General features: G+C 42.4%; 2 protein-coding genes across 3 annotated transcripts in view; both read left to right on the forward strand.

Annotated features, from left to right (window-relative positions):
* The first annotated feature begins 244 nt into the window (after positions 1-244).
* GJE1 (gap junction protein epsilon 1) lies at positions 245-9,911 on the forward strand. Its single transcript, XM_054279871.1, has 3 exons — positions 245-340; positions 7,034-7,216; positions 7,612-9,911. The coding sequence occupies exons 2-3, from the start codon at positions 7,091-7,093 to the stop codon at positions 8,005-8,007; spliced, it is 522 nt and encodes a 173-aa protein (XP_054135846.1). The 5' UTR covers positions 245-340; positions 7,034-7,090; the 3' UTR covers positions 8,008-9,911.
* A 3,057-nt stretch (positions 9,912-12,968) lies between these two features.
* Positions 12,969-20,504, forward strand: part of VTA1 (vesicle trafficking 1) — a 37,917-nt gene continuing 30,381 nt past the window's right edge. For both annotated transcript variants that reach the window (XM_054279868.1, XM_054279869.1), the window contains exon 1: positions 12,969-13,097. In XM_054279868.1, coding sequence (XP_054135843.1) covers positions 12,989-13,097 — 109 coding nt within the window. In that variant the 5' untranslated portion in view covers positions 12,969-12,988. The remainder of the gene's footprint in view (positions 13,098-20,504) is intronic.

Below are 20,504 nucleotides of genomic sequence, written 5' to 3' on the forward strand. Positions count from 1 at the left end.
GAGCGAGCCCGCTCCCCACTCACTCGGCAGCCCCGGCTTATACCTGGTACGGCGAGGGGCCGCCCCGCCCCGCCCTCGCCCCAGCCCCGCGGCGCCGAGGGGGATCTTGCGGGGGAGGCAGAGGCGGATCCCGGAGCCGCCGCCGTCCCGCGGGTCCCAGCCCCTGAGCGCGATGGGCACGACGTGGTGAGCGGGAGCGGAGAGGGAAGCCGCTCTCCGCGCCGCTGCCCACCGCAAACAGCCCCAGCCAGGCTCTGCCCGGCAAACCGGAGAGCTGTCCGACACGTCGGACAGAACGCAGGATCGCCTCCGGAAACTCGTCTTCCAGCGTCTTACTCAGGTGAAACCACGGTGCTTTGAAACGCAGGGTGGCAGGGAGCGAGGGGCGTGAGAATGAAGAGATTTTATTCCTGACGTCCAGCTGTGGGGTGTGCATAGATCTTACTCAAAGACATCAGCTGTGTTTAAAGTTTTAAGGTTTGATTTGTGAAGCTGCATTTCACAGTGGTCTTGACTATGGAAAGGGGGACAGGTGATGTGTTTTATCTATTACTTACTCTGCAAATGGTATAACAGAGTGGAGAATGAATTTTGTTTCCCTCTTTGAAGAGTAGAATTTGTCTGTAATGCTTCTTGATTTTCAGTGAGGTATTGTCTTTTACTTCCGAGTGTCTGCACATGTATAGGCTTTCCAAACAGCTCCATCTATTTCCAGCAGAAGCCATGAATGTAGGTAGTCGTGTAAATATGCTGGAAGACAATCAGACCCGTTGGACTGAAGTTTCCAAGATAAAATGTTAAGGTAGAAGAATACGAGCATTGTCTAGTAACATGCTCTGCAGACCGATTCCTGTCTTTCTTTTTCTCAAAAGAGAGGATTCATGAGCTTGTAGAGAACTAGCTTGTGCATATTACTACAGCAATTCTCTTGAAGCTCTATGAGTTTATGACAGGTCTATGGAGAATCTGAGCACTGATATATCAGAAGCAAAGCATGTCAGATGTGCATGGCCTGTCCATGGCATGCTGTCTAGTGTAGGAATTAAATCAGTGATTTCTTCTTAAATAAAGTTTTACTTAGATTTTATTTTAAAAAAGAATTAAAGAATGTTTCTTTAAAGTTACACTTCTCTATATCTGTTCATTGATCGTTGTGACTCTTCTCACATCCCTGAACACATAAATGTGTTAAAGTTGCATAAATTACTGATTCATATAATGTTGAGTAATTTGTTTGAACCCAACCAGTGCTAGGCCTCAGAAAGGATCAGGCTAGATGCTTCACATTTACCACCAAGCAGCTCATCAGAAACATCACGGAGCTCCTCTGGAGGTGATTCTTGTTACTGATCAAGTTCCTTCCACACAGCTTTAAATTCAGCTATGTCCCCTCTGAGGCAGCCTTACTGATGGCTTACATATTTATATAAATCACTGTGACCCTCTATTTTGTTGAGCATACGTGAAATTTTCTAAGATCAACTGTAGCCATGTTTCTGTTAACAGTCCAAATCCCTCTTTTTGGTTCCCATTGGCTGGATCCAATATAGGTCTTTAACACTGTGAGTTTAACACTGGGAGTATGGTTCTTTTGCTAATTTGTTCGAAAATGGGTTTATGTATCAACAGACAATATGATTCCCACTGGAAGAATAGTTTAAATTCAACTTGTCTTTAATGTTGATTTTCTTGGGACAAGAGGTAGCTGAGCCTTTTGCATGAATATCAACAAAAGAACCCTTTAGAAACTTCTATTGATATAAACTTGGTGCAGTTTGCATGGAGAGAGGTGAGACTCCTTGCTTTTTGTTTCACAACACTACCACTCCTACTGCTGCCTTCCAGGAGAATTTCTTCTATCCTATTTAATTTTATCTGTCCTTTAGTCCACAGGGTAGAATTCCTAAGGTTGAAAAATCAGAAACATTTTCAGTGGAAACATATTCCTGATTTTTATCAGTACTTGATTTTATCTACTCCATGTTTTTTAGAACTCTAACAGCAAGGAAATAAGCTTTGAAGAAAGTGAGTGGCTCCAGCTCAGGGAAGACAGACAGTCAGATAATGCTTCTACTGCAGTATAAATATAATTCAACCAGCTATCATATTCAACCAGTATGAATATGATTTCCTGCAGAGGCAAAAAGGCGTGTGTGGGGAAGACCCACAGACCCTGACATAAACCAGTCAGAATTCAGATCTCCATATACAAACTGTTCATCATTCTCTTTTCAAACAAGAGTCCACCCATGCCTAGATGCCATTTCAGATTACAGCCTAGAGACAATTTAATTGTGGAGCTCTGACACAGTACTTGGCACAAGAGTGAGGGAGAGTGCCACAGGTGAATCTCCCCAGTGGGAAAGAAACAGGCATAATCAGCCACCACAGATGGAGTGCAACACCATAGGGGAGAAACCACAACAACTTGGAAATGTGAGAGGGAAAACTTCATCAGTAATTCCCAAGTGTAGGAATTCATAATCAGTTCATGTAGGAATGAGGAGCTCCACACATCTCACAAACGCCCTCTACTGAGAAGTGGGTCTGGCAGGAAAAAACACTCTTTTCACACATTTATGCAGCTCAAGGCACTTGATAATTCCAGGGATAATTCCAGATTTGCACATCACAACATGTGTAGTCCCATGAAGAGACAAGCATATCTGCCACCAAAACTACCTGCAGTAAGTAGCCTTTAAATAAGTATGTGTACTTGCACATTAAATGAAAACCGGGTTCAAATGGAGCCCTGGAAGTGATCATGTTTGAAGGCCTGATTGTCAGTCAAATTTTAAAAAGAAACAAAGCAACAACCAAGGAACAAATACTACCTGAATTTAAACACCTAGCATTAGGAACCAAACCTTCAATAAATTTTGTAATATCACTCATTACACCAGTAGATACAGCTGGAAAGTGGGCATGCATTGTAGCAGAGAGAAACTTCTTCCAGGCAGTCAAATGTACAATAACCTAAAGTAACTCACAGGTTTTTTTCTTATTATTTCAATAGAAGTTTTCTTATTTTGATGGAGGGAACTCTGCAAACCAAAATGGAAATTCGGGTGCTTGCAGCACTAGGCAAAGCTGGAAAGCTAGCAGAAGTGGCTTTCTCCAATATTCATGCAAGTTCTCTTTTGGGAAACAAAACCTTATCTCATTGATATCAATTCAATTTTTTGTACCATTTTCATGGTGCTGGTTTTATTTATGGCACGAGGGTAACAGGTGCCATTACCTTTAACCACATTAATAAAGGAATAAATTGGGTGCTTCATGTTAAACACACAGGTCATCCCTCTAAGCACAACTGTAGCTTTATGCATGCATTTACATTCCATTTATTTTACTGTATTCATTCAGTAGGACTTCAACTCATTAAAAGGTTAAAGAGCACACAACTGAGCTCCCAACTGGAGCCAAGATCCAGGGTTCAGACTCACTCAGAAACAAATTTGATATCAACATCTTCCATCCCATTTGTCCATGACAGACAACTAACAGACAGCTGCTCCTACAGATTCAAAACAAATAATGATTTTCTGTCAAGGAAGTATCAAGGAATGGCTTGAGTTCCCTCTGTACTCAGAAGGACTGCACAATGTCAGCTTACTCTACTTCTGTCTCAAGTTATCTTCCTAATGTGGTGTTAAGAAGCACATTATTGAACACATATGACAAAAGAAAAACATTGCTATTAGTTCCTCCTAGTGCGAAGATAATGGGATTCCTGTGCTTGAGCTCACATGACACTGGAGCCACTTCAAAGAAAGTGACAATTTTATGGTGGGCCCATTCATCACACTCAGTGGGGTTTTACTGCAGACACCCGTGGGGTTTGTATTGGGTTTATCTGAGAACCTCTCCAGAATTAATTTGTTTTTTATATTTCAGTGCAGCTGTATTCCTTATATGTTCCTATAAAAAATCAGAGCATTGCCAGCTAAGTCTTCTTTCAGCAGCTTTATCACATGACAGAGATTCAAGTTTCTATATTGTTACTGAGGTTGATTGTTGATTGTCTTGTATTAGACAATCCAGTCAGGTAAGTAATCATGTGATTCTCACCTAAAAATAAAAAAGATACAAAGTAACATTTGTATCGTGCTGATTTTTACCTAAAAGGTGTTCTGAAATATTGTTTCTATTTATAGTGGAATCAAGTGCTGACCAAACTTTATGGGTTCACATTCATCAATTAATGTGCAAATAATCACTACTCTACCAAGCATGACAAAATCGTTGAAAGATCTATCTCCATTTAGAAACTAGGAGTTGTTGAGTTTTTCGATGGTGTTTTTAAACATTTCTATTTTAAGAAATCCTACTAAACACAAACACAACTACTTTTTGAGGTACATTCAACAGCAGATTTTCAATAGGCATTTCACATTTTAAAATAATTAAATTATTGAAATATTACTGACATTAAACATGCTGAACTAATTTAGTCATTTCATAGTATTGTGGGAGCACTAGAATTGCATTTGGATGATAATTAAGTTCCATATGTATTGAAAAACTATTCACTGTAACCAAAATTACTGCATTTTGGTCAAGGCCAGTCACCATGTTGAGAACCACAGTACTTTACTGCAGATCACACACCACTGAGAGACATTATTGCTTTTAGTTCATTTGATATACACAAACCTCAGCGTTCTCTCTATGCAGCAGAGCAGCAGATTGCATTAAAAACGTTTGGAAACCCAGTCTGGGTGCTACCGATACAGCACCTCTACAGTACTCCGTGAGACAGACATTTAATTAACCGCCTGAACTAGGGGCTGCAGTAAATAACATGTACTTATTGGAGCACTTTTCACCTTCTTTCAGTAGATGCAGGGCAGGTTCCCCTTACAAAGGATGTTATTTCAACCATATCATTAATAGGGTCATTGAGGCACCTCTTAGAGACGCAAGAGCTCAATCCATAAATAAAATAAACACCAATTTCCATCACTTCCCCTCTTCTGCCTATGTTTCCATGCCTATGAGCATACATGACGGAGGGAACAATGCTTTTTGATACATCAGCTTGAAGTCATGCTGCAGCCAGTTACAAGGGAAGCTCTCTTTTGAGTTTAGAGGCAAAAGAGCAACTGCCCCTCTCTGGATTTGGTGACCTGATTTCACTTTCCTACGCACGCCAAATAAACTACTGCATACCACTGAGTGAATGACAAATTAGCATTTCCCCTTTACTGGTTTCCCATCTCCATCCTTCCACTCTCCATCTTCCCACAGAACTCCCACTGGGTTCAAACTACTGAGTTGAAGTACTTCCTAGAGGCAGATTACCAGCAGGAGTGCCTGGCTCATGCACGGACTTGCATGCACAGCTCTTCTGGAGCTGCTCCAACTCCACATACTGAGTACGTTGGCAAACTATTAGTAGCAATTATTGCCATTAAGTTATTTGTAGCAACTTTGAAGTGGGTAATACTATTTGTTTTCATTCAATTTCTGGTTCTTTGAATTCAGAATCGTGGATCGGCAGCTTCCAAGTCCTGCAGCATTCTTTTCTATTGGATTTAGTCATAAAGTTGATAAGCTCTAGATGCTCCGGCTAGCAGAGTCCCGGCTCTTCCCGCCGGCGGCAGCCGGGAAGAGGATGGAGGCCGGGGCAGGGAGCGCCTCCGGGGCCGGGCGGGGGTGATGGTCGCTACAGCGGGTACCCCGGCGCGATGGTGAAAAACCGGAGGGGCAGGGGCAGGGGCAGGGGCAAGGGCAGGGGCAGGGATAGGGACAGGGGCAGAGGCAGGGCAGGGGCAGGAGCAGGGGCAGGAGCAGAGACAGGGATAGGGGCAGGGACAGGGGCAGGGACAGGGGCAGGAGCAGCGGCAGGAGCAGAGATAGGGGCAGGGGCAGAAGCAGCGGCAGGGGCAGGGGCAGGGACAGGAGCAGGGGCAGGAGCAGCAGCAGGGGCAGGAGCAGCGGCAGGGACAGGGGCAGGGGCAGCGGCAGGGGCAGGGATAGGGGCAGGGACAGGGACAGGGACAGGAGCAGGAGCAGGAGCAGGGGCAGGGTTAGGGACAGGGGCAGGATCAGCGGCAGGGGCAGGGCAGGGGCAGGAGCAGAGACAGGGATAGGGGCAGGAGCAGGGGCAGGGACAGGGAGAGGGACAGGAGCAGGATCAGCGGCAGGAGCAGCGGCAGGGGCAGCGGCAGCGGCAGCGGCAGGTGCGCGGCGGGCGGCGGTGGCGGCCGGCGCTGCTGACGGTGCTGCCCGGGGATTATCGGCGGGCGCCGGCCGGCCCCGCTTTTGCTGCGCCCGCTGCCGGCCCGGGCGCGGGGGCCCGCCCGGGGACAGAGGGCGGAGCGAGCCGGGGTCGGGGCCAGGGGCAGGGCGGGCTCCGGCTCCGGCCGCCGCCGCCCACACAGGGCACCTTCCCCAGCCATGTCCCCCAACTACATCCGGAGCTTCTCGGAGGGATGTGTGAGTACGCGGGGCGCGCCCCTGGCCCCACCGGAGCCGGGGGTCCGGCCCAAAAGCGCGCACGGGCCAGAGGGGCCGCCCGCCCGCCTGCGCTCCCGGCCCGGGCTCGGCGGGGCAGGCGGCCGGAGCGGGCTGACAATCGCCCCTTTGGGGAAAGTGAACTTTAATTTGCGGGAATAAGGATGGTTCTAAGCATGGTTAGGTTTGATGGTGACACGGCGGTCCGTGCTTTGCCATCACCTGACATCATGTGAATGAATCAGTACAACAGCAAAACGAATAGCCTTTGGGTCGAAGCGCTCAGCTCCGTCTGGCGCCTTCTGCAGCAGCGGAATACAGATAAAGGCAGTAAAACAAATGAACTGGCAAGTGCTAGACAAATTAACGTTTATATAAAGTTAGAAGGAACAATAAAGTGTTGTAAGAACATAATTTTGTTAGAGAGCTACTGCACTCTTCATAGGCAAACTGTCTCCTTTAAAACAAGTAGAATAAAATAAATATTCTGGATAATGAAAAAGAGCAACTAGACCTCCAACAATAACACTGTTCATTTTTGTTTTTTATGTTGAATGAACCCTCTGATTTGCAGCTCAGGCCGCCAACAGTAATTGGACAATTCCACACTCTTTTTTTTGGCTCAATTCGAATGTTTTTCCTTGGTGTTTTGGGCTTTGCTGTTTATGGAAATGAGGCCTTGCATTTCAGCTGTGACCCAGACAAGAGAGAGGTTAATCTTTTCTGTTACAACCAGTTCAGACCTATAACTCCTCAGGTACTTATCTTTTTCTGTTATTTTTTTCATGGTAAAAATCCAATGTAAAGCAAATTAACTGCAAAAATTAAAGCATGATTTTTCCATATAAGTACTAACTGACTAGGCTAATTATCACTAGCTTTTTTCACTAATATTTTCCTCTTACTATCCCTTTAGCTGTGACTAAATATGGAGCTGTGTTTCCTGTCTTTCAAAATAATACTAATGTTTCAGAACCCAACTAAACTTTTCAAACCAAAACATAACTGCTTTTTACCTTTATTGTCATCTAAGCTTTTCTACATTCAATATATATTAAAAACAGACTTGCAAAATGTTCCAATATGCATGTGTTTTAGCTGTTCCAAAGCAGTTGTAAATGATCTGACAGGTACATTTCTGCTGTATTTTAGGTATTCTGGGCATTACAGCTGGTGATTGTACTGGTACCTGGAGCCTTTTTTCACCTTTATGCTGCTTGTAAGAGCATCAAACAGGAAGATATTCTCCAAAAGTCATCATACACTGGTTTTTATATCTTCTCTGTTTTCTTAAGGATTGTCCTTGAAGTTGTGGCTTTTTGGCTTCAGATTCAGCTCTTTGGTTTCAAAGTGAACGCAATCTACATGTGTGATGTGGGAGCACTTGATAAAAAGTTTAACATTACCCGGTGCATGGTGCCAGAGCACTTTGAAAAGACAATCTTTCTTATTGCAATGTACACATTTACTGTGATTACAGTGATCTTGTGTGTTGCTGAAATTTTTGAAATCTCATGTAGAAGGCTAGGTATCTTAAAAACTCAGTGATGTCAACTTGCACTCATTTACTGCTCTGTCCACCTGCAGTTTTGTAACAATGGTTTCAAACCACAGCAGAAAACCATCTTCTGTCCTCTATGCAGTGCTGAAGAAGAGAACCACTCTCATGATTACTGAGGCAGAATACTCACTTGACATAAACTCCTCATCTAAAAACCTGCACACTATGAGAACAATCTTTGTTTCCATGTCAAGGTCAAAGGCACTAAGATCTCCAAGAGCAATATATTTTCATGACCTGCCACCTATGATAGTTCTGCCTCCAGAGGAGTGCCTCTGTGTGAGGAGATGGTTATTTATAAACACACTTCTATTCACAGCTTTTCTGAACACATGCTATCTGAGTTAATAAGGCCATTGCCCTTCTAGGAAAAATTATTGCGAATTTTTTACATGTTCTTATGGCTTGAGAATTGAACAATAATAGTGGATGCTCTCCGTGTACCAGAAAGAACTCCAACATCTTCCCAAGAAGTGCCACTGAGATGCAACCTGCAACTCAGCCCCCAGGGGCAGAGGCTCCTGGTTAGGCTGTGGTGACAACATATCCATGGATACCAGCTTACTTTGCAGAGGCTCAGCTACTGTCACCTGCTGGCTCAGAATCTCCTTTTAAAAGGAAAGGGTAGCATGGTATTCTTTGCGCTGACTGCAATGCCTCATTATGTTTTGGCTTACTGTGTAGAAGGTTTTTACCAATATAGTATGATCACATTTTGAAGGAGGAAAAGGGCTTTTTAACAATTTTGCATAAGTGGCTTCAAAGTGTCAAAATAAAATCTTAGAGAAAAGCCTTTCCTAGGCCCAATCATGATTTGATTTCAATGTGTTTTGCTTGTGTGTGACTGCAGAATTGGGCCCACAGAATTTTCTGATGTTTGTGTCAGATCTAACTTTTTCTTGCTCTGACTAAAGCTGGTAGAGTAACAGTGAAAAAGAACTCTGCATATTAAAATTATTCTATGCAGTAAGTGTATTGGGTTAGGTTAGGTCTTAAACTTTTTATAGGCATCAGATGTTTTTGTGTGCAACAGCTTCTTCTTAAGGTTTAATAAGCATATTAAATTTAGAAGTGATTTCCTTGTGCTGAAGTGAGATAAAGGAAAGAAAACAGATTTCAGAATCAGAAAGAAAGGAGGAGGTAGTTTCCTGTATAAAATATCTACAAATAGCTATAACAACAATCAACCATTTTCCATCTGTTTTTCTAACATAAAAAGCTGAGATCCTGATAACAGAATCTGGGTAATTTCAGAAATATTTAGAAAATTCTGGAAAAAATCTTACCAACTGTTTTACCACCAATTGTTAGTTAATTAGTCCAAATATGATTCAGCACAGCTGAATTATCATAGCCTTGTAATTCTCACCCACAAAAGCAAACCTGATAAATAAATGGAATAGCAAGTTTTAGGTGTCTTGGATTTGATTGAATCTGGGCCATTTAAAACAAAGTGGGCTACAGCTAGATGTGTTGTTTATTAAATATGCTGATCAAGAACAAAACTACATATTTCAATACATGTGCTATATTAAAGCATTAATATTATTTTTCCCTATGGAAATAAGTTTTATGTTGTCTTAAATGTCCAGTCAAAGCTATCAGATTTATGCAATATTAAATTAGTTATTTGACATTTGCAAGCATTGCAAGTGAAATAAAAATCACTGTGCTAACTTCTTGTTTACATAATATGCCATGTTCTTTGGTTGATACATGTCTAATTTTTCACTGTGTATGTCAATATCCATCTGGAATTATTCTTTCCAATTGAAAATTGTAATCTCAGGTAAAAAAAATATTTAGAAAAACATACAGTATATAGAACTACTAAGAAAAAGAATGTACTTTCATGTGCTAGGAACAGTTGTTACCAATGGTACACTTGGAATCCCACTTCATCATTCATTTGTATAATAATAAAATAACTTAATCACAACCTTGTCAGTATTTTCCCTGGTGCTCAATATGTCATTGCTTGTTCTTCTATAAATTTCCAGACACTTCAGAAGGGTCAGAAGAGTGCCAAAACCCCCAAGCCCTCAGGAGTTCTTTAAGTCCTTGTTACCATCAAGAGCCTTGAAGAACAAGTACTAGCATGGGACTGTCTGAGGATGCCTAGAGTGATTTAGGAGCTGCGTTACTGACCACCATGGCCTTTTTCTTTCTGGTCACATTCTGGAACATATTAAAAATTTCCCTTCTTCCAAATCAGATACACCGATTTTTTTTTCCTGCATTTCCTGTGGAATTAAAATTGTCAAATTCCTCAGTCTTTCATTTTTAAAAAAGTGCATTATTGCCTTTTAGTGCAAATGTTTTTCTGTGCCTCATTCTGCCATTAGTTTCTGGAACATATTGATGGAGATATTATATCCATGTAAAGAAATCATTTCCCCATGGATGTCAACACTTCTCTTTCCTATATTTGCCATTTGTTTTCCTGACACTCATTGTATTCTCAAGTGTCTATAAACTTTTCTTTTGCTTAGTCTTCCAAACTCCCACCACTTTCATTCTCATTTACAATGTTTTCTATCAGCTTCCTTCCACCCTTACTCCCTCTGAGATTGATATGCCTTCATGCATTTCTCAGTGTTGAGCTGATTTTTGCTCAAAGGCTTAGCAAGTATTTGAGATTATTATGAAGGCTTTTTTTTTGGTTTTGCCATTAAGAAAGGAATTTATAATACAGCTGGGGATTCTTTGATTCAATTCTATTTCTTTACACAGCGAACATCAAGTCCTGTCTCCCAGAACACTGAGGAAGCATTTTTGTTGCTTACATCAGGTTCACACAGTAAGTGCTTCTTTGACTTTTTCATTGTTTTCCACCATACTCTAGCCACCTAATTTTCACAGATAGCACTCAAAGCAATCCCCAGCTCATGTGTTTGCAGTCAGTTTTGTCTCTAGTCAGACATCATGACCATTTCAGTTCTCACTTAACAAAGAGCCGTAATTGTGACGTGATTGCATTTACATCAAAGGTATAGCTGCTCTGGGCCAGCCAGCCTCTAGTATAACACCACAGCATCCCAGTCCTGTAACCACTCCTTGTTCTCTCCTTTCACGGATTCCTCTCTTCTGTTCAGACATCATTTCCCTTCTGTTCCCTTTCTGGCACACTCCCATGCCAGCAATGAGACAACACAACCACATCTCCTACCCTGTGCCTCCCTCCAGCATGCACCCTTCTTCATGCCCTGGAGCACTGACATTCCCTTCCTTTGCAAACAGACACTTTGAGGTCGAGGTTTGGCAAAAGGGCTACCTAAAAGAAATGTAAAAATAGTTTTAACTATGCCATCAGAATGAAGTATAGAGACACTAAATTTATATTGCAATAACTTGTGAGATTAATTTAAAACCATTTTGCTTCAACAGTTCACATTTCTCGTCCTGTTCTTATCCCCTCTCTGCAAAACTAGAAATCCCTGACAGTTCTTCTGAGAAAGAGTTATCTGGGAAGTGGTGATCCTCTGAGTTGCATGCTCCACAGCTGACAGACTTTCTGATAGCCACCAAGAAGCAGCCCAGTCCTATTAGCAGGCCATGGTAGTATTACAAAATGGGGAATATGTTAAATTTTCCTAAGGAAGGATTTTCTTTGATGTTTGATCTTTGAATGCTTTCAAGCTTCATCAGCCACAAGAGAGATTTAATCTGTGAAAATAGACAGCAGCTAACAAGCAAGCTCTAACTGATGTCCAAGTGTTAGAAAAACAAATCACTTGGTAGTAGAATTGCCTTGTTTACCAGGTTTACATTGTTTGTCAGGTTTAGAGCTTGACATCCTTCATCCATCTCAGACCCTGGGGGAGGTTAACAAAGCTTGGAAAGAAGGATGCCCACTGGTAGCTGACACAAGGAATGCAGAATTTACAGGCCACAGGGCCATTTGGCAGAACTCACAAAATAAAGAAAAACTAATAAGGCCACTCAGCTACTGTGCTGCAATCAGCTCCAACTGGGTAAAAGGCAATTCTGGCAGGGGGAAATCCTCACCACCAGCTCATGGACCAGTGGCCCAAGAAACCCAGTGACTCAAACAAGAAAGACTAAACATGGTCATCAATTAGCAGAAGAAGCAAAAGAGTAATTAACTAACAGAATACAGAAAACTAATTAATAAGAGAACTATTGTTCTCTTATGGAAAAACAAAGCAGCCTTTGTTTGCTAGTATGTATAAATAGTAAAGTGCTGATAGTTGGGGTGCTTGATTTATGGAATACCCCCAAACACCCAGGCTCGCCCAACTCTGAAATGAATAATCAATATCTCTCTCGAATGTGTATTTATTGGCTTGTTGCATACCGAGTAACTAATCCGATTTTTGCAGACAACAGTTTTTGGGGATGAAGGGGAGAGGTCCAGAAGAACAGGCACACCTCAGCCCCCAAGGGCCTCACGGACCTCAGCAAGCCTTGGGGCAGCCCAAGGAGAAGTTTCAGTCTGAGAAGGGATTTTACTTGCAGGTGCACCTGCACAGGCCGGGTGTGCACAGCTCTCTGGGCTGGCCTGCCAAAGGGAGGGAGGCAGAAGGGACGGGGAGGGCGTCACTGCTCAGCCCTGGGCAGCCGGGGCCAGGCCGGCTGCGCCAGGGAGCAACCCCGACCGCCCCCAGGTCCCCAGCCCTTCCTCAAGGCTGCTGTGGGACACGTTTCAACACCAAGGAGCCACGCAGGAGGTGTTTTACGCTGTAGGGCCCCACAGGCGGAAGGACGGAAGAATGAATGGGTGGAGTGGTGGATGAATGGGTGGAGTGGTGGAGTGGTGGAGTGGTGGACGGACGGACGGACGGACGGACGGACAGACAGCCCCGCCCGCCCCCTCCTGGCCCACAGGGGGCGCTCCCCGCGCGCCGCCGCCCGCCCGCCCACGGCGCCCGAGCCGGAAGCGGAAGCGGCGCGCGCCAGCCCCGGGAGCGAGAGCCGAGCGCCGCCGCCTCCGCCGCCCCCCGCGCCATGGCGGCCCCGGCGCTGCCCCCGCTGCCGCCGCAGCTCAAGAGCATCCAGCACCATCTGCGGACCGCGCAGGAGCTGGACAAGCGCGAGCCCGTGGTGGCGTACTACTGTGAGTGAGGAGGCGGCCGCGGCGCCGTCCCGCCGGGCCCGTCCCGGCCCGGCCACCGCTGCACCGGGCGGAGCGCTCCTCCCCTGCCCGGGCGGGCGGGCGGCCCGCGGGATGCGCGGAGACGCGGGCCGGGGGGAAGCCCCACCTCTGGGCGGTGCGGGGTGGTCGCGGCAGCCGCGCCCGCCTTTCCCCCGCTCCGTGCTTGCGGAGCTCCAGCCCCTCGGCGGCCGGAGCGCGTCCCGGCAACCCTGCCGCCGGCTTGTGCGACACCGTGTATAGCGGTCCTGATGGGACAGTCCTATTAAGCACGGCAAAAAATACAATTCAAGAAGTTTTCAGAGTTTTTGTTCTCCTGAAAAGACCTCCCTTCAGTCCTGTGTAACTGAATAAGTATTTTGAGTTTGAGAATCTTTAGTGCTGATAGAAGTTTTCATTTTGTCTTCTGTGAGGCTTTGTTGCTGTCTCGGAGTTCTCAAAGGGAGGTTTGCTCTTTCTCTGCTTCTTTCTCTGAAATGAACGCAGCAAAACCTTACTGTAAAATTTGCAAATTAATATGTAGATTTTTCGAGCTGATATGGCTTCTAGGCTAATGGTTGTCAGCATGGACTGTAAGCCTTCCTAAAAGACTTTGTATAGTGAATTAGGAAATACAAGCGTGCTGTTAGTCTTAAATTCCTGTTACAGTTAAGCCACACTGGTAAAGGGCCTAACACTAGCAGATCACCAGAAATGAATGTTTATGTTGTTGACAGCCCACCCTTAAAGGGAAGGAAGATGGTTCATCACAGTGTTGGTATTTTTATTGAGATAGGAGGTCATTCCAGGGATTTACTTGCCTTGTCTTCGAGAAAAATGAAATAAAAAATAGATGTAGAACTGGTAGTTTTTCTTTGTAAGGTGATCTTAATTTAGAAGAAGAGTTAGTGAAATTCAGGTTTCTGATAGCTCGTCTGAGTGACAGAAGAATAATTTTGCCTTTTATGTGTTACACAGGAATAGTGTGCTAACATGGAAAAGTGCAGCCAGGAAAGTGGGGCAGCCACCTACTAGAATACTGTATGTTCTCACTAGTACTCACTCTTTATTTGCTGGAAAAACAGAGGACAAGTGACACTGTGTGGCAGGAAGCAGCAGCTTGGTCAAGTTGCACTGGGGGATTTTTTGTTTGTTTTTCTTTATTTCTTAGTATTTTTCTGCCAGATGTAGCACACTGTCTGGCTATACAAGAAAAAGACATGCATTAGTGTAGGTGATAAAATACAAGTCTATTTTAAACCAGAAATGTTTTTGTATACAATCTCTACTTTCCTTTGTGTTTTGCATTCTGAAACTTAGTATAGAGGGAAAAAAAGCCTGTGTTGGATAATTACCATTTTCTGTAAAGTCATTTGCCTTGTCTCTCCTAAGTAGTCTGAAAATTTTATTTTTTTCATCTGAGTACTTCAACTCATCTGGTTCATTACTGAATGTAGCAAAGACTATATTCTAGAGGTATATATTTCATTGCAGTATTACGTAAAGTAAAAAGCACTGAGACCTCTTTTTCAAGTTAGGTCTTGCTCAGATCCTTTGTTTTTTTAAATACACGAAGGAGAAGAATGTGTTTTCACCAGTGTTCCACTGATGACACTTCCTCCCATGGTAGATGAGTTTGTCTGGATTGCAGAAAAGGCAGTACTAGTGCCCCATAGTTGTGGTTTTTTTTCTTCATTTAGTTCTGGCTTTGAAGCAAAAGTACGATTTATGAAACATTAATATTTAACATCAGGGGTTTGGCACAATTACATGGAATCCCAAAGTATTAATTATTAATATTGCTGCTGTCAAAAAAATGTACTGTATATACTCCTAGCATGCTGTGGATAGTAAAAGCCTTGCTAAAAAGATAGATTTTTAGAAGTGTAGAGCAGGGGATACAGAAAGATTTCAGGATTCCTTTCAGATAATGTTTTGAAAGCCATGCGGATTTATGTAGGGTTAAAGTAAGACTTCTCGTTAGATGCTTCACTGGAAAAAGTGAGCATCTCTTTGTGGAGCCTTTGAAATGGGTTTCAGAGGAGCTCTATGCATTTTATGTAATGTATTGTGTGCAAGGAATAGAGTGAGGAAAACTCTGTGTGTGCTAGATGTGTGTGGTGTTCTCTCCCCACCAGCCTCATCTGCAGGCACGTGCCTGGCACCCTGCATGTCCCAGGAGCAGGGAGCTGCTGTCTGGCACCCTGCATGTCCCAGGAGCTGCTGTGGCCTGTGCCTGGCACCCTGCATGTCCCAGGAGCTGCTGTGGCCTGTGCCTGGCACCCTGTGTGTCCCTGGAGCTGCTGTGGCCTGTGCCTGGCACCCTGTGTGTCCCAGGAGCAGGGAGCTGCTGTCTGGCACCCTGCATGCCCCAGGAGCTGCTGTGGGCTGTGCCTGGCACCCTGTGTGTCCCAGGAGCTGCTGTGGGCTGTGCCTGGCACCCTGCGTGTCCCAGGAGCTGCTGTGGCCTGTGCCTGGCACCCTGCGTGTCCCAGGAGCTGCTGTGGCCTGTGCCTGGCACCCTGCATGCCCCAGGAGCTGCTGTGGGCTGTACAGGGCACCCTGTGTGTCCCAGGAGCTGCTGTGGGCTGTACAGGGCACCCTGTGTGTCCCAGGAGCTGCTGTGGCCTGTGCCTGGCACCCTGCATGCCCCAGGAGCAGGGGCTGGTGAGGCACAGCGGAGCGCACCCTGTGTTGTTGAAAGGCCGTGTTCCATCACAAAGCTGCTTACGCAGCCACTCTGTGGGCGGGATCATTGGTTAGTAGATGTAGTGGATGTAACCATCAGTCTGAATAGTGATGTGTTTGTAGCTTTGGAATGTTGCCATAAGTGGGTCATACCCAGAAAAAAGCTTCAGTCTCAGTATTATTGATGTTGCCATGGCACAGTAGTTTGTAGTATGGGCATATGTATGCTAGATTTTAATTTATGTTAATTTCAGTTAAATTGCATTTTTATATGCTGTGTAATGTGTTATTAATAATAATAATGCAAATTAATTTGAGGATTGGATGCAAGCGGACTCTAGCAAGATGTGTTTGCAACATAAAATATTGCTTTCTATAGCTTAGCAGTAAAAGTTTCCGAGAAACTGCTTACTGCTCTTGTTAATGTTTTTGTCTCTCATCATAGGTGCTGTAGGTGCACTCTTAAAGCTAGAAATTTATGTGACAATTACATAATTTATTTGACTTTTTTTTTCTCTTGTGTTGTAGTGCATTTTGAGCATTAAGGTAACATAAATCAGAATGCCACCTAAAGAAAATGCTGTAGTCTTTCTCTAGCTTCTCATTCCCCACCCTCGACTGCTTTAGAAGCAAATGTTGGTGTAATTGTATTATGAAAGACAATAATAAGCTATTTTTCAGCCAGGCCAATTCACTGCTGCCTAAACAGCTGTGTTCCCACACAGACAAAGAAAAAGAATAAGACACACTGGCTGGGGGCAAAGGCAGGACTCCTCCTTTTTTGATATTGCTGACATATGTTGATTTACAGAAACTGTAATTTAATTAACATTAATCTGTTTTACACAATATAAATAGCTACAGTAGGGATTATTTGTCTTTTTCAACTGCCACATAATTTTCCGCATGAAAAGTAAAACATTGAACATTGATGTTCTTGTACACTCCAACACAACGCTTCTTATTGTGGTACTTCCATGTTGCAAAAATTTAAAAACTAGTTTGTTGCTGGTAATCCTGTGTAATCCTTACAAAACCTTCATTCTTAATCTTCTTTTTTTAGATATTTAGATTCAAAGCAGAATATGATCTGTAGATTTAGATGCTGTGTGTATACCGTTACCTTTTTAGCCCTATCTATTATTAGTAGATGGATGTAATTGATTGAAGTAATTAAAATATTTTTTTCCTGCCAGTGTGCACCATAAATTCACGTGGTTATAACATTTCTTCTAGCCAGAGCACAGGCTGTAGAGAAATAAAGAAACCAGGTTTACTTTTTAAAAATTTTTAGTAGGACATGATCTCACAAAATAATTCTCCTTTTAAAGAGATTAGACACTTAATGGTTAATGTAAGTGTTCAGCCCTCTGGTAATCTACCACCTTATTTTAAAATGGTTTCCTCCCCATATGATACTTTTTTCATTTTTGTGTTATTTGTTAATCATTTTTGTTAAGTATGTAGCTATTTCAGGTTCAGTAAAGGTCAGTTTATTTAGCAGGTATAGTGGAATACCTGAAAAGTATGCTACATTGGTTGCCTAGCAAAGGGCACATATGTAATTGGTAGTCAATAAAATAACTTTTTATGTTAAAAAAACTTACTTGAGTCTAACTGTTTGACTACATTGAGATGTTATTTTGCAGACACAAGGAGGCAGGCTCTGATAAAAAAAATCTCTGGCCTGTAATAACTGAAGAAATCTTGTCTCCAACTGTGGCATAAGCAGTTGGACTGATGAGTTGTTTTGTCAGGTTTTTTTACAAATTGCAAGGTTTTAGAGGTAACTGTATATTCCAAAAACTTAAAGTTTAGAGTTAAAAGCAAGATTTTCATTAATGGCTGTTGTTTCAGCCTTCCAGTTGCATTGTTAATCTCTTTGCAGAAATGTGTGGTAGTCTGTATTTACTGAACATTAATGTTCTAATGCTAAATTCTTGAGAGAATGCCAGTGAGTTGCCAGAAAAGGACTGATGTTTCATGAACAGTGTTTGGATAATCAATGAATTCATGTGAGAAATTATGTTTCTAGTAACTTTCAAAAAGCAAAGTGTGGTGATTTTTGCTTTACAGTCTACTAAACATCAGAAAAAAATAATGTAAGGTCAGTAGATATGTTCTATATAAAAGAGGCATGAAAAAAATCTTCAGTTTTTAATTCTTGAGATGGAAAAGCATCAGAGAAATGCTTCCAGACTCTTGTATTAATAATTGTGATTTTGTGAGATCAAGCAAGAAAGAAAAGCAAGAGACAGCTTTTATTCCACAACTAGTTGCCAACCTCTTGAACCAAAAATCATTCAGCTTTTAACAGAAATGTCCATCTGTTAAATGTGACTGACTTGTCACTTTCAAGTGTAGTCAGACACCTGTGAAACAAGCTTCTCTCTGCATACAAATTATAAGAGATTTTTAGTATTACTATTACAAAAAAAGGACTGTGAAGTTCATGGCCAGACTAAGAATTTGGGAAATATAGTTACTGTGCAATTTTGCAACTGAAATACCATTATTTTTTACCAATTCTTATCCTTTACCTATCCAATTAGTCCTTCTTAATAGGAATTACTAATAATGGTCAAATATTTTAATTGAGCTTTTAAATTATTCAACTTTTTATTGTATCTTGGTGCATTCTGAATGATTAATTTAGAAGATGCATGTAATTAGGAAGTCTTAATAAAATTAAAAGTAAGTGGTATTTGCTGTATTTGGAGAGATTCAGCACATGCTTAGTAACCTCATTTCTACTGGGACATTGTGGAATTCAAATGCATAAAAAAATGTGCTTGTAGAATTCTGTATCTAATATGATCAAATCCCTGAGCTTTCCAGTTTAAATATTCAGATTTAGTCCATTTGTAAAAGTACATTTTCCATATTCTCATATTGCTGGTGGCAGAGAACTGTTTTGTGGGCTACTAATGCAACAAATGTTTTAAAGTCTTTTATTAGAGCTGGCATACAGAAAAATAGATTTAATCTGTTCTTTACTCAGGATAAGCTAGTATGTGTAAGTCAGATATTTAAGTAAATACCAGTTTCGTAGTGTACTGTGAGTCTTGATTCTGCTAGGAGTAGAAGCTAAAAATTTTTCTCAATTTAAACTTTTCCCTTTGCTTTCTATTTTTTTTTCTGTTTTCAGTCTGTTTGCTCTGATTATTTCAAAGATTTGTAACTGGGGAAGACTGTGCTTTTAAAACTGCTTTGTCTGCAGAGACAGAAAAACTAAAAAAGTGGTGGGAATAACAAAGGTAATTGTATAAACTCCACAATCCTTAAAGCTGACTGTGGGTAGTGGCAAAAATTAGGATGATATTAACTGTTGTGTAGTATTCTGGGCTTTGCTTTGATTATGTAGGTAATATGTTAAAATAATCTGTTCTAACAGAGAATGAGAACGTATAGAACAAGTGTGCTTCAGAGATTGAAACCTTTTCTGAGTTACATGTATTTGTGTTAAACTCCTAAACTTCACTTGTATAGTGTAAATACACTAAGCTGCATTTTTCCATCATATAATTCAATTTTTTTTTCTATATATCTTTTTTTACTCTGCTTCTCTGGAAGTAGAATTAACAACTGTCTTTTCCTGCCTGAGGTATGCTGCTGCCTTTGAAGGAGGGGTGCATCAACATCAACATTCTAATTTGCAGAATCACAAAACTGTTGGGGTTGGAGGCCTTTGTACATCACCTTGTGCAATGTCCTGCTCAGAGCATAATCACTGGGGCAGGTTGGTCAGGACTCTCTGCAGGCAGTTTTTGAACATCCCCAGGGATGGCGACTCTACTGTTGGGAGCAACCTGTTCCAGTGTGTGATTACCCAGACAGTAAAAGATTTTTCTTATGTTTAAATGGAATTTCTTGTTTTTCATTTTGAGCCCTTTGCCTCTCATCCTGGACACCACTGAGAAGGGTCTGGCTTTGTCTTCACTTCCCACTGATCCCCTCCTCTTGTCAGATATTTAGACACAGTGCTCAGACCCTCTTTGCTTTTCAAGAGTTACACAATGTGAGCTCTGCGTCTCCTGGTGTGACACATGCCTAGCCTTTCATCAGCCTTGTGGCCCTTGCCATGTCTGGTACTGGGAGCCCAGGGCTGCAGGTGTGGCACACCAGTGCTGAGTAGAGTGGAAAGATCACTCGCCTCAGCCTGCTGGCAACACTTCTCCTAATTCAGCTGTGGATGCTGGTAGCCAATAAGCTCAGGAGTGTGCTTTGGAAGCTTATCTCCTGGTCATCTAGGGTGCTTTGGTTCACCTCACAGAGTAGTTTAAACACATGACATAGGCTTCTTCCAGGTTAAACTAAACAAAATGGTGTTTCAGATTTGTGATCTAATCACTAAAAGCTGTTTTATCCTCGTGACTTGACCGCAACTAATCCAGAGTAGCTGCCTTCTACTCTTTTTGCATTCTAGAGATCTCAATTGCTATAAATCCTATGTTTAATGTAGCTTGTCTATTTTATTTGGAATTGCTTTATTTTCTTTATTTAACTGTAGAGACCAGCTTTTAAAAATATGCCTAGTTTAAATATTGTAGGAAAGCTAAGAAGTTTATGAATTGTACATATAACTCTTACTCAAATTTTACAAGACCAAAGTAAGTCCTTAAACCAGACAGAAGTGTGGTAATGTGAAATACAATTATTTCCTGAGATTCATAGTAGGTATTTCTATGTTATTTGTTTTGTCAT

The sequence above is a fragment of the Melozone crissalis genome, unplaced genomic scaffold (genome assembly GCF_028551555.1).
Source record: "Melozone crissalis strain CALT ecotype California unplaced genomic scaffold, PUWL_Pcris_2 ptg000027l_1, whole genome shotgun sequence".
Classification (NCBI taxonomy): Eukaryota; Metazoa; Chordata; class Aves; order Passeriformes; family Passerellidae; genus Melozone; species Melozone crissalis.